Source organism: Idiotropiscis lumnitzeri, chromosome 15 (assembly GCF_059441095.1).
Source record: "Idiotropiscis lumnitzeri isolate Australia: NSW breed Sydney's pygmy pipehorse chromosome 15, RoL_Ilum_1.0, whole genome shotgun sequence".
Lineage (NCBI taxonomy): Eukaryota > Metazoa > Chordata > Actinopteri > Syngnathiformes > Syngnathidae > Idiotropiscis > Idiotropiscis lumnitzeri.
Window position 1 is genome coordinate 5,246,200 of NC_142405.1, and position 14,863 is coordinate 5,261,062.

Consider the following 14,863-nt stretch of genomic DNA (forward strand, 5'->3'; position numbering starts at 1 on the left):
AATTATATTGATGTGCCTTGTTAGCCCTCTGTGGCATTTTGCATTGCTTGTGAAAAGACTTTAATCATGTTCTTCTAATATTGAAAACGCCGGGTTTTTTTGTTTTATCTTTAGTCTGCCTTCCGCCACACACTGCTCGTATCTCAAATTTGCTGCTCACAAGTCAAAGGGAAAAACATCTCACCTCACAAACTCAGTTTATCTCACAGTAAAATAAATAAATAAATAACAAATTGAATCTCGGGTGCATCGGTGAGCAACTTATTTCCTTTGTGCAGCAATCCACATCGGCACACAGACAACACACACAACAACGACAACACACACAACAACGACAACAACGCAGCGCTCCACGGCTACAAATCAAATAGTCCCTCGTCTCATAAACGTTTCCTCGCCTGGAAAAAAAGTATTGGTGGCGTTTTTGTGCGTGTCCACCTTTATGGACCTTCATTTACATTCACGTGCACAGAAGAGGGATCGCTTGAATTCATTCTCACTGTCTTGCCTCCTCACACGCACACAAATTGCGCGTTTGCGACATGAATAATGCCAACTCGCGTCTGGTGGGGCGCACGGCGCTCCCTGGGGCAGGTTGCATGCTGGGATTTTGTGCGGGTGGTGGCAGGCACGCACAGAAAAACACGCTGACGATGAGCTTCGTCTCCAGGTGACTTGTGTTCCTCTTATGGAGCTCCACTCCTTGTATTTCCACCACCCCACCTTTTTTTTTTTACACTTTGAAAGAAGATGGCACACATTTGCAGAAAAACATCGCCTTGTGCATTCCGTCTCAAAGAAAGACAAAAATCAACTAATTGCAACAAGTGCAGGAATTCCATGACACCGCTGCTGCTAAACTCAAAAGTGGCCCACTTTGCTTCAGTTGAAATGAGAAGAAGAAAAAAAAAACAAGCTTTATGGAGCTAGATATGATTGACATAGACAAATGTATAAAATCTTTCTCATATTTTGTGATTCAAAATCATTTCATTAATATTTCTTTGTATGTTAAAAAAAAACACAACAATCACTTAATCACATAATTGGAAATGCCATAGACAGGCTAACAAATCCCATTTACTGAATGTGGTTCTGTTATAATGCCTAAAGGGAATGGCTATTTAAACAGAAACGGTGCAGCAATACACACAGACAGACAATAAAACACTGCCGACAGGCATATATTCTTTATCCTCTGCGAAAAACAACTATAATCGGTACACCACACTAGTGGCACTGTCTGCATGACTTTTATATTACCTCCAAGTAGCCAAGTCACACACACCAAAAGAAGCCGCAAGGAATTATGTATGTTCCACAAATTGTTCAATTCTTTCCATCCATCTATTATCCAAAGCGCTAATCCATTCCGTTCAAATACTGGCACGCAATTCTCAAGGCCTGATAGTATTTATTCATCGTTATATAATTTATTCATATATTTACGTCTCATAAACTATTCATCATGACGATGTCTGATTGAGTGTTTGGTGAGGCTGAACAAGCGTTAGGATCTCGAAGTTGCAGTTGAATTTTTTTGTATCGCCTTCAATAATGTTGCCTGGACCTGAGTCTGACTCGAACTACGTCAAGTGATTGCGCAATCATCATTTTTATGTCATACAAGTCAAAATGCAATGTGTCTAACAAATGTCTTTATGTCCCCCCCCCTATTTGTTCTTGTCCACAGAACCCCTTACCCCTCCCTCCCTCTTTCCCATCTCACCTTCCCCTCCCCGTTCTGCTTTCAGACGGTGGGAGCTATGCAGTCCTTCCGTGAGCGCGCTGGTGGTTACCACAGCAACCAACCCTGCTACCAGCAGGAGCCCCACGAATTATCACGCCTGGAGACGTACCGACAACACCCACATCATGCCCACCCTCAGCTACCCCACCCGGGCCCTGGTCCGCATCCAGGCCCGGGTCCAGGGCTTTCAAGGTCAGCCTATGAGGCCCGCTCGCTGGTCAACACTACAAGTATGTCTTCAGGAGCAGGAGCAGGAACTGGAGGAGCACCTAAAGACTGTTATAGCCAGCCAGCCTACCCTGGTTTCCCGGTCAATGGTGGCGGGAACGTCAGCGGCGCCTCGGCACCCTCGCAGGCAAAGAAGAAAATCCCCAAATTCCCGCTGCCAAGTTCTGGTCAACATCTACAGGGTCACGGTGGTTACAGCAACCACATGGGCCCCGGGACATACTCAGCTCAATACATGAGCGGGGGCCACCTCCAGCAGAAATGGGAAGATCCAGCTCAGTTGACGTCGTATGAGAATGAGATGGTTGGTCGAATTGAAGCTGGGGGTCCGCCTGCCCCAAACTCCTCACAATACATGGACCAGAACATGCTGGGCCACACCCAGACCCAGTGCCACCAGCCCCCCACCCCGTCTTACCCCAGCCCCCATCACCAGTCACTCCCAAATAACCCCTCCCCTTCCCCTTTAATGTATCCACAAAGTCACCTGCACTACCCCCAACCTTCCCCCTCTCCTTCACCTTACATAGAAAAGTGCAGCCCCATGCCGCCATGTTATAAAGGTTATAGCATGCCACCGACCTCCCAGTATGGCAGACAAATGAGCAGTCACAGTAATCTGAAGCAAGGAGGCTACAGGGCATCCCAGAATAGCTACAGCTACCAACACTCGAGAGGTTATGAGCCACAGTCCCCTCTGCAATCCATGACCAACCCCCAGGAGCCCCACCAAAAATACCAACACTTCAGCCAACCACAACCAAACTACTGTCTCTCGGAATTATCTGTGAGGTCACCTGAACAGTATTATCAAACTTGCAGTCCCTCCTCAAGCCACTCGCCCGCACGCTCCGTTGGACGATCCCCTTCATACAGCTCCACCCCTTCGCCGTTAATGACCAACCCAGAGTCATTCCAATACGCCCAACCTTCCATCACGCCTGGGGCGGCCTCGTCCTCATCGTCCTCTTCAACGGGCCACCAAGAGCAAGGCGGGTCCAATGCTATGCTGTTGCCCCCACGCTCACACCCGTCACCCAGTGTGCCCCACGCAGCAACCCACAGCTTCACAAACACACTACAAGGACCTACCATGAAAGAACGTTTCTCAGAGAAGCTACTGTCAAACCCCAGCTTGTGGAGCCTGAATGCCCTCACCTCTCAGGTAGAGAACATATCCAACAACGTCCAACAGTTGCTGCTGTCAGAGACTCTGGTGGCCAACAAGAAAGCCGCAAAACGAAACAGCGGAGGAAGCAACAGCAGTTCTGGGAGTGCGGCATCCTCCAAAAAGGGTGAGGAGTACAAAAGTCCATATCCAGAAAGTTCTGCGAGTTTAAGTGGAGGCCCAATGCAGGACATTTACTCGAATGTGCAGCATCAGCGGATGCCGATGGAACTGCACGAGGGAGGCTACTCCAGCAGTAGTGATGAACAGCTGGAGAGGGGCTATTACTACAGAAACCAGGGCAGGAGTCCTGCTCAGCCTCACAACAACACGCATATTAATGTAGACACAATGTCGTCCTGTTCCATGACATCTCCAGATGACGTCTCCACCAGGTCTGGAGACTCCGGATTGCACAACTTTACTCCTGACCCAATTAGATGTCAGTCAGTGCAAGGAGACGATACCACGCCAGTGAAGAGCATCAGTGACGAGAGGTCTCCTATCAGCATTTCCATTCCCAGTCCTATCAAACCTGACACCGACTCATCTCCCGACATGCAACAGATCAATGAGCCTGTTAAGGAAAACTTTGAGGAATCAGCGTGGATGGAGAAGTCAGCTGACAAAGAAGCGGTGACGAGGCCAAAAACACCCGACTACGAAAGAGACGCTGATGTAAATAAACTGACGGAGAAACAGGAGAAATGGTCAGATGAGGATAAATGTTCATTTCTATACAACCAAGTAAACAAAGCGGGAGCTGACAAAGACTTTTGCTATGCGAGGACAGTGTACGAAGGGGTCCAGAGGAAATATGACCCAGATTCACTTGAACAGTCCCCGGCTGCGTGTTCCGACTCCAGCCACAATTTTGGTCAAGAGATAAAAGAATCCTACAAATCGGAGTCATCAATTGCTTCCGAGAGCTCACTGAAAACATTGCCTTTCAATCCTGTGAGTGACCTTGAACAGGATCAATATTCCACGGAGAAGGAGGACAGCTCAGACAACACCTCTCCAACCCCTCAAATTGAGGCCTCGGAAGAGGAACATTCAAAGAAGACGGAGAGCAAACAATTGATTGAGGAAGAGGAAAAGGAGGAGGAAAACGACGGACAGGAAATAGACGTAGATGAAGGAAAACAACATGCTCTTTCCCCGCCCCTGTCTGAACAGGTGAGAGAGCAAGCAGGGGACGAGGAGAACATTAGCCAGTCATTGAATTCTGATTTCATGAATAACAGACACGGCTCTGAGAAACCTCCTGCCAACCATTGCACCAGGACAGAGATACAAAGAACTGACTTCCATAGTGACAATGAGCTTGCAGGAGTGCCCGCACATCCAAATGTCGCAGCAGCCCCGGATGCTTCTTCGAGAGAATCGGCCATTGGCGACACCGCTCCTCAGCCCCAATCGGCTATGCCCGTCTTCTCGGCTCTCAATGACAAGACAACACCGACTCCAGCCCAGTCCAGGGATCACATGGATCACAGCGACGTCAAAGTGCTGGAGCCGGACTCTCCTCAGTTACCGGGCAAGTCAATACTTCCCTCAGCCCCCTCCTGGGCGGACACACCACCATCACCAAAGAAAGGTGATGAGGACATGGAGCCGGGCCTCAGCTGCTCAAGTGCCGTGACCCCCTTGGCCAAGCCGGAGCCTGTGGCGCCATCTGCTCAACCTAGGGCATTTGGACGAAAGCATGCAAGGGGGAGAAGGAAAATGATGCTTTCAGGTGTGGCAATCAGGCGACAGCTAAGCTTGGAGAGGGACGAAGAGAAGGATGAAGAAGGAGAGTCTGTGGCCTCAGAGAAACCCTGCAGGCCATCAAGCAATACGATGCTGTTCTCGGATCAAACTGACCTCGCTCATCAGGACTCAATAGTGAGCCAGACAAGTAAAATATTAACTGAAGGACTGAGTTCAAGAATGTGCACACGCTCATTCAATGCAGCAGACTTACCACCCAAAGGCGAGGCTCATTTGAAGAGGAAACCGGGCCCAAAACCTGGAACCAAAACAGCACTAAAAATTGGATCAAGGCCAGGACCAAAATCGGGAGGCAAACCAATCGTTAAACTTGCCCTAAAGCCTGGTCCAAAGCCTGGGCCAAAACCAGGACTAAAGGTTATGCCAAATGATCCAGATCCAGCAGAGAAAATTGAGTCCCTGGGCAAACGAAAACCAGGTCCCAAACCAGGCTTAAAACCGACATCAAAACCTCTGCCTAAACCTGTTTCAAAGACAGATACAAATCCTGGATTCGAATCTGAAGATTCTTTTCCACCCACTGAAAACATAACCATCAAAACCCCGGTTGGTCGGCCCAAAGGCTCAGTTTCTAAGGTCAAGCTGACACAACCGGAAGAAATTGTTCCAGATTTGACAGGGTCACACGGGAGGGGCAGGAAAAATATCAAGACGACACTATCACAAATAAACCAGGACATAAAAGCAATAAACCATGATATGAAGTCACCAAATGACATAAAAGCACAAGAAAATGACAATAAAAATATGACCTTAAGGTCAAGAAAGCCCTCACAGACAAAAACATCAAAAGAAAAGGAGAAAACCGTAGACAAAGATATTCTAACACCAGCACTTACAGAAACGGGCACAATTGATTGTTCGGAAAAAGAGGACTGCTTAGCTAAGAACCAATCTCCTCCTCTGAGTCCTTATATGGTAAAAAAGATAGATAATCCAACAAAAAACCCTGAATTGCTTCCCGCTGGAAATACTGAAGAAAAAATCATGCTTCCACAAAAATGTCAGTCATCCATGGAACCTTGTGCGGTGCCTGTAAAGAAGAAAAGGGGTCCCAAGCCTAAATTGAAACCACTACAACCTCAAGACACACTGCTGGAGCAGGTTCTCTCCACACCTAAAGAGGGGGATGTTCCGGTGCCCAAAAGAAAGAAAGGACCACCCACGAAAGAGCCTGAGGTCCCCTACACAGCCGAAAGTGATCAAGGTGATGTGCCCGTAGTGCCTCCCCAGTGCCCCACGAGAACAAAAGTTCTTCCTCCACGTAAAGGCAGAGGACAGAAATACGAGGCCATGGTGCAGAAAATCACATCACCGAGCTCCAAGAAATACCTCCAAACTTCTCAGACGGACATCAATCTCAACGAGGATGCAACAACTAAGGACTTTTCTCCGCATGCCGTCAAAGACGGAGAGACGCCTATTCCTGTCAATGGCACTGAAATGATGGAAAGCGAAATGAAAAGTAGACAGGAGGCTGTGGAACACCTACAAGGCATTCGAAGAAAGGAGGTCAAACAAGAAAGTGACAAGCAGGAGATAAGTCAAGAAGGGCCGATGTCGGAGGAGTTGAGACAAAGGCTGCTAGGAGAGGACGAAAATGACGAAGATCATCAACCTGGGGCAATGTGCAATGTCCAAAGAGCAATGGGGGCTCAGGTAGACCTCGGACCTCGAGGCGAATGGACCCAACAGGCAAAAGCGCTTGTCTCTGGAGATTTACCGTCCTCAAAGTCCTCAAAAAGAAAGCGATGGGCCATGGTGGAGAGTACAGATGCCTCTGTGGTAGCTTTGGAAGCGGGGAACCTCATTGTGACGACCCCAAGAGCTGCCAAGCAGAGGGCTATTAAAAACAACCACGAGATGCACTTAAAGCAGAAGAGGAAACGAAAAGGTCAGTCTGCCACCGAAGAAACCGAAGCGGCAAAGGAGATAAAAGTTGAACCCACCGAACAAGAAGAGGAGACAACAACTCTGTCTGAGGTGCCCACATTGCTAATCAGTCCCAATGATGTCAAAGAATGCCCTGAGGTCGGCAGCAGAGAAGTCGTCCACAAATCCAAACGAGGTAGGAAGCCATCCACATGTCCGTCCAAGCGAAAACGGGGGAAAGCCTCATCTGAGGAGATTTCTGACAAGCCAGCGAAAGTGTACAAAAAGCCTGGGCCAAAACCTGGAATGAAGGATGCCCTGGAGGTCATTGAGGCAGTTGTGAGGGCTGCCGGGTGTGAAGCGGAAGAAGTAGCGCGGCAACAACAGGAGACGGAAATAGACAAATATGAAAAGGAGGAAAAATACGACATCACGGGTCCTGTGGTGGCAATATCAGAAAAACAGACCGAGACCACTTCTGTCAAGAGATTCCGAAACAAACCAATCCAACAACACCCTGCGTCTTTCTGTCCATATGTGCGAATGAACAACTCCAGAGATTTTTCCTCTTGGTGCGCCATCGTCAACAAGCCCGAGGATGCTCATGTATTTCAAAGACGAAGAAAAAAGGGAATTCTCCGAATGAAGAATCCTTTCACGGTTGCAAAGGTAGTGCCGCACGCCGCCGCCATGCTACAAGGACCCACGGTCAACACGGATCTCGTCGGTAGGCGTCTTACATGTTGCCTGTGCGGGAAACCGTCCAACTACAGAGATCTGGGCGATCTTTGTGGACCGTACTACACACAAGACAGAGTCCCTCGGAAACTGTTGACCGCCGAGCCCGCGCTCTCCCTTGGGGAAGTCCCAGAGACGAGCAACCAAAATGAAGGGAGTGGCGAACTAAGCACAGCATCAAAGGCTGAATATGAGACGGGTGTCGAGAAAGCAGAAAACACGGCGGAATTGCCGCAAGAGAGCAGAAGTGTCAGACATCACCACTACAGAAGAGCTGAAAGAACAGAAAGAACAGGTCGGAAGGGCGTTCTTCGAAGAGTGACCCTTCGAGAAAGATTAAAGAAGATGAAGCTGCTCCAGGCCGGGTCTTCCGATAACCAAGAGGGTTTCTTCCAAAGGTGGCAAGAAGAAGCAGAAGCCAATGAGCACTGGGCTCATGACAACTGTGCTATCTGGACCAAGGGGGTGATCATGGTCGCTGGGCGATTATACGGACTGAAGGAAGCCGCCGACAACTCAACCCAAACGGTACGAGAGCAAATATCGCCACATTGCTGAGCAGCTGCTTCCACATATTTTCCGCTAACTTTCAAACTTTTGTCCTCTGCCCTCTTTATCCCTATACGTGCTCGGCCACTTTTCGGTTTCTCGGTCCCGGTCCATCTGTCGGACTAACCCCAGAGCTGCCACAAGTGCCAGATTGCGGGGGCGTCCCTCAGTTGCTGTTGGAGAAGCTGCTCGCGTAAATACCACTACGTCTGCGCCAAAGAGATAGGTAAGAGAACACAACAGGAGACGGAAAGTTGCGCCATGAAGGACTGAGACGGAAAAGTTTCATTTTTTTTTTAAATGCTGATTTTATTTAATTGAAATTTTTTATTATAAATGGTTTTATTAATGCAATACAATGTTTAGTATTTCAAATTACTATTATCATTTTGAATGTTACTATCATAATATAGAACAGGGGTGGGCAAACTTTTTGATTGGCGGGCCACAATGGGTTCTAAAATTTGACAAAGGGAGCAGATGGATGGAGTGTTTTGGTAACCTCACCTCATCGGAGAAAAAAAATACATTTAATTTTAAATGAAAATTACATTGCATTACAACAAAATATCTGTGTTTAACACACCAAAGTATTTAGAAAATAAAACATGAACAAGGTTTATTCATTCACTTTTTTTCAAGTTTGTCGGGCCGGATTAAAAAGTTAAATGGGCCGCATGTGGCCCCCGGGCCGTAGTTTGCCCACCCCTGATATAGAATATAAAATTGTGTAGTCGTCATTTAGTATAGCCTCGTGGGCCAAATATAATTACACTACGGGCCAAATTTGGCCCGCGGGCCAGAGTTTGACACCTATGATTTTAAGGTCAAAAGCGACGATGTGTTTGTTTTTTTCTGTAGCTTTAACATATTTGATAAGAATATGTTGCGCAAGTGTACCTAATGTGGCGGCATTACGTCATGCTAAGGATGTGAGAATTTAAAAGTCTGCCGTGGCACCTGGGTGGGGGGGAGGAAGGAAGGGGATGTGGGGGGGCGTGGGGGTGCACAGCATAAGGCCCATTTCCCTCCTGCTGAGTGCATCAGCCATACGTGACGTGACGGGCTGCTTCCTTGCAACTCATCCCCTCGCATGCTCCCCTCATCCCGTTTCCTCTGCGCTTCCTCCTTGGCTTCTTTTCGATTTTAGATGCTAATTGTGCTGGAGCACTAACCTGTTGCTTTTTGTGCTTCTGATTCCCTCCCCCTTTTTTTTTTTTTATTTAATTTTTTTGTTTTTGTTTTTGCCTTCTCCCAAAACTGTCCAGGCTGCACATTCCACGAAGATGACTTCTCCATCAAATGTCCCAAACATGAGGTAAGAACATCCTAAAGACAAAGAATGTGAATTTACAACGTTCAGGCGTTGAGGAAAGGATGGGAGGGGGGGAAACTGGGGGGGGCTATCAAGCCCTCACACACATACAAAAAAAAAAAAGGATGAAGCGGTTGTTGTTCCCACAAGCACACTTGAGCGGACGGCTTCGATTTTCCCCGGTTGTCCCCCTCCCTTCTCTCGTCTTGTCATTTTGCGTTCTTTTTGGCGCTCATCACTGAACAAAAGCCGGCTCACACGGCGACGCGTGTGCGCCAGTCAGTGGGGGGACTTCTTTTCACTTTTCAGGTGCTCGCTTCTATTTTGTGCACTTGCACTCGTGGCCCCGGAATCGTGTGCCATTCAATTCAGCGCGTTCAAGTGTTATTGTAATGGCACCAAAAAAACAACAAGGCATCAATCGGAAATGTCAAAGTACCTTTCGCTTGGAGCAGACAGGAAGTGGAAACGAAAAAAAAAAATAACATCACTGCTGTTGGAGCTTCCTCGCAATCCTATTTTGGAATCAAATTTCCTACAAATCTGATTCATCGGAAAAAATTCTGATAGTCGATTACACTAGTCAATAAATGTTTACTATTTTTTGTACGGATTCCAAATCCACCCTTGTTTTTTCTCCAGGTTTTCAAAATAAAAACAACATCGTATGTAATATATTAATCTATTTTAGAATATTTACTAATGATGGGTTAGTTAGATTCAGCGACAGGAAAAATATTTGTTTGAAATGACATTGCTCAGAATTACAATGCAAGGTAAAATCCGTATTGCGCAAGCTTTTAGAGGTCATACTTAAAAAAATAAATAAAAATTAAATATCCCAAAAAACGGATTTGCTAGGTGCCAAAATGTGTTGGGCTTCTAACACGTTGACATTTCTCCCCCTCATAATGGATGCAAAAAGTCAAGACTCAACTCTAATCTTTAGCTTCAACTCAAAACCTGTGCTGATCTCAAATCCAAAGGGCAGCGACATCGCCATCAACAAGCATATGTCAGTCACTGCGGTGATTTACAAAGCTGAGTTCAAATTGCGTTTTTGATAAGAACTTCGCCACAACGCGCACTGACGACCACTAGAGGAAGCTCTCGTACCACCCGCAGGTTGAATGGATGGATCGATGACTTTGCTGTCAGCTCGACGTCATCTGCCGGTGTTTGGTCCTCACTGCAGCCACAAAGACGAAGGTCAAAGGCAGCATGAGGGGGTGGGGGGGGAGTAAAAGGGGGAGGGATGTGTGAGACGCTGACATTCAGCAGGGAGCATCGGTGCATTGAGGCAGCAGCGGCCTCCCCCTTCCCTTCCCTCCCCTTCGCTTCGCTTCCTCCCTCCTTCCTGTTTCTGTTCTCCTCCGCGCAGACTGACAGTGATGAAACGCTGGCTGCTGATCAAAACACCCCACCCACCATCACTGCCTGCGACGCGCCTCGCATGCTGCACACAAACACACACGCTGCACACGAACACACACTTCCCCCTTCTCTCGTCTTGCTTCTCCTTCCTTCCCTCGCTCGGCTTATTTGGCGTCTCCTCGCCAACCACCCCCCCCCCCCCCTGCTGCTTTCGCTCGTTGCGTTCACCTCTCATCCCCGACCAGTTCCTGCCTCTTTTTTTTTTCTTTTCCATTTTCAGTCATGCCGCCTTCATCCGTCCCTCCCCTTATCTCCTCACGTCTCCCCCCGCCGTCTCCCTTCACCTCCACTCCCACGTCTGAGCCGCACAAGGCAGCGGAGTGCGAGGAGAGAAAAGGGAGGGCAAGAAAGAGAGTGGTTTGTTGTTAGCAGGAGGAGGCAGAGCTGTCATCGGTGGAGGGATGCAAGTCTGCGTGTGCGTGTGCGTGTGTATGTAAGTGTGTGTGCGTGTAGGTCGGTGCTGTGCCAATTTAAGCTGCAAAGCCTAATCAAAGGGCCTTGCACACGCACGCAAACACACACACACACCCTTCCCACCCTCCTCGCAAACACCACACCCAAGGGTCCCCTTGTGAGCACACACACATAAAAGTTGAAATAGCAAAAAAAAAAAAAAAAAAACGCCGGTTGCCCCCCCCCCAGCTAGGTGACTCATAGTGTGTAAACACAACTCTCATTAACAGATCACCTATACGTTGGCTGTACGTATCGAGAAGTAGCGAGAGGCAGGAAAGACAGAAAACGGCTTGTTTGCGTGGGCGCCGGAGACAAATGGGGACAGTTACATCAGAGGAGGCGACGCAATGAAAGAGGGAAGGAGAAGGAGACGTTGCAGAGGAGGATAACGGGGGTGAGGGTGAGGGGGGTGGGGGGGAGGAAGCGCGTCTCTGCGCCGACACATCAGCGCAATTAGTGGGCGTTCCTGCTGTGTCGCTGCCTCTCACGCCGACCGCATTTCTTGTTTGGAGAATCTGCAAAATGAACGACGAGCGCGGGCACGTTGTTGGGCAGCGTTGGATAGGGTTGGAACGATTAATCGAAGCGTCGGCTTTGTGACGGCACATCGACGATTATAGAGGGACGGGCTAAAATGCTTCATGTATGTGTAAATGAAAAAAAATATATTAAAAAACCAAAACTGCTTAATTTGACTGGATGTCGGAAAAGTGCGATTAATCAACAACTAAATGAATGTGGGCATCTGCACTACCAACTTCTGAAATTATATTTGAATCTTTTCAGAGGCTGAAATGGATATGGGTAGAGACCCCCAAACCCTAACCCTAACCCTAGGGGGCGTGGCTAAAACAGGTTTTATGGGTGCTGAGCCAAGTTAGACTTCACAGTTTTGTACGTTTTAATGCAATTTGATTCCCACATTTCTGAAAGGAAACGCAAAGGATTTCATAGCAACGCATGCACGTGACACAAGAGCAAGCTTCTCTCATTCTAGTTCAAACAAAGGACAGTGTTGCTTTCGCTGACCACATGAAATGTTGCTCCTTGGCTAGTTTTAGTTTCAGCAAGAAACGTAAAGTTGACAATTTAATTTTGAATCTGGCTGCTGGGCCTTGACTTTGACACGTGTGCTCCAAGCCCAAAATGTTCAATTCATTGTTTTCACGCCTTGCCTCTACTCCATCCTTTGACAGGATTTGTAAGATATCCGAGTGGACCACCTCGCAGGAGCAAGGCAAAGAAAACCGCTGCCCTAACAGCCAGCTAATCCTATAAAAACGGACAGGATGACGGACAGGCCCCGCGCCCCGAAGCGGCGCTCCCACGCCGACGGCGAGTGAGACAGGAGAGAAAGATGCTCCCCGAGAGAGCAACTCCTCAAGGACTCGGGCATGGAACGTGGACCAAACGTTTGGGAGCCAAGGCACTCCGGGATGGGCGGGGCTGGGTCTGCTTGAAATGCAAAGCCAGTGCGTGTGTGTGTGTGTGTGTGGGGGTGTGCGTGTTTGTGTGTGGTCTTCCGATGGGTTGCTATCATATTCCCACACCTGGCCGACAGAGATTGGACAGGCGCATCCATCTGTCCACTTTGTGTGCAGGCCAGAAGGTGTGTGTGCGCGTGTGTGCGTGTGTGTTCTTCCTAAGCGTCACTCTACTGTGCATTTTCGTACATCTTCAACACAAAATGTCCACAACGAGCCACTGGATGTGACACAAAACTGTACACGATGATGCACTTACACAAGTTGGAAACATCATTGTAGTGTTCTAAATACAGCGGCGCCTTGAGATACAAGATTTGCGTGTTTTTTGTATTTTGTTTACATTTTTTAAATAGCAGTCAGCGTTCAACTTTGCGTTAGATGACATATTGTCAGCCAAAAATTGCTTTAAACTGTTTATTGAAACGCCAAGTCAAGTTTACGCCCAACCTAAAAATTACATTAAAAAAAAAAACACACCTTGTGTTTTCAAAACACCCACATAGCTTAGCTTGTGACTCTGCTAGCTTAATGCTAAATAGCATCAATGTTGTGCTGCTAAAACCCTTCAATCAACTGGTTGAACACAGTTTAGCAACACGTGCAGGTAGACAATATATCAGCATTCAGTCATATTCTTTATTCTCTGCGAAGAACAGCGAAAATTAGTGCCACTGATAAGCTGAGTTGAGACGTCTCAATGTATAAATGAATGTTCGTGTGTCTTATACTGCCTCCAAGTGGCCAAGGCGGGTAATGACCATTAAATTATAGCCAAAAAAAAGCGTGTCAAAAATGTATTGATTTCTTTACTGTTTGAGTGTTTCAAGTTACATTTTCTCGGAACTAGCATCTCAAGGCACCGGTGTAAAACACTCTTATCTTCTGACGTGTATATTAATGTGCATTAACCAATAACCACATCATCGCACCACCCTTGGTCGATATCCGACTTCTTGGGAAATAGGTGACGTAAAAAAACAAGCTAGAAATATTGAATAGCTGCCATTGTCTTTACATTGTGAGGCTCCAAGGGTCCGATCGGGGGTCGGGTTGTTTCGTCACATATCTTCTGTACAGTTCCGAAAATCGTATTCCCGTGGCCACGATGTGTGAATCCAATTTTTTTGCAAGACGCGTGGTCACCGATGTAGCCTCTTCCGCGCGTGCGTTGACACGCCGCCGCACAAGGTGTGTGCTCACGTGACGGTCTGGGTGACATATTTTAGTGCGTTAAAATAAAAAAATGAAAAAAATAAACAACAGCAAGAAAAAAAACGCCACGCCAAACATTCATCACTTTTACGACACCGATTCTTTCATGGTGTATATAAGTATTTGATGCTGTTTAAATGTAAAATGTGCTGTACTAATAATAACTGTGTATAGTATTTCCTAGAGATGTTTATTTTCTATAAAATGGAATATGTTATTGCTTACAAAATATCATTAAAAGAATCCATTGATGAAGATATGTCCTCTTTTTGGAATGTCACCTGTTTAATTTAGAGCATGCAATTTTTTTTCATTATTTATTTTCATGTTTGAACTGGATGACGCAGCATTGCTTTGTTGGACATGTTTTTTGTACCGCCAGTGTTGAAATATACCAGCACCTTTCCATGCTGCCCTTCCTTTTTTTTGGTCTTTTCTTCACACACCAACTTCAACACGCAGACAAAAAGATTGTTCCCATTTCCATTCAATCTGAAACTATTAATTGGAGAAATCTTAACCGAATTTTAAAAGATTTTTTATGATACCAGTGTATGTAAACCGATGAGCTATGTAGATTTTTAATAACAGAATAATCTATTTTATTTGGGGATTTTTGTTTTTATTTAATTAATAATAAAATTAATAATAAACTGATTCTTTTTTTTCTAAATGTTTGTATGAATATCTACATTGTGTTTTAATAAAATTCAGTTTTTTTAACAATACTAAAAATTAAAAAATGTGAGTAACTTGGTTGCATTTTTTGTGATTAATCATGAAAACATTTTGTAAGTGAATTTTTTAAATAAATTCAAAATTTATTTAATTATAGAAAATTTAAAAAAAATCTAAATTTACACCCAAAAACATTCGAG

General features: G+C 46.4%; 1 protein-coding gene across 1 annotated transcript in view; it reads left to right on the forward strand.

Moving 5' to 3' along the window:
- rai1 (retinoic acid induced 1) overlaps window positions 1-14,400 on the forward strand; it is a 49,285-nt gene extending 34,885 nt beyond the window's left edge. Inside the window, exons 2-5 of the mRNA XM_088317164.1 lie at window positions 1,694-8,060; window positions 8,214-8,307; window positions 9,350-9,399; window positions 12,483-14,400. Of these exons, the coding sequence (XP_088173290.1) occupies window positions 1,767-8,060; window positions 8,214-8,307; window positions 9,350-9,399; window positions 12,483-12,491 (6,447 nt within the window). The 5' untranslated portion in view covers window positions 1,694-1,766 and the 3' untranslated portion in view covers window positions 12,492-14,400. The remainder of the gene's footprint in view (window positions 1-1,693; window positions 8,061-8,213; window positions 8,308-9,349; window positions 9,400-12,482) is intronic.
- Window positions 14,401-14,863: the final 463 nt, after the last annotated feature.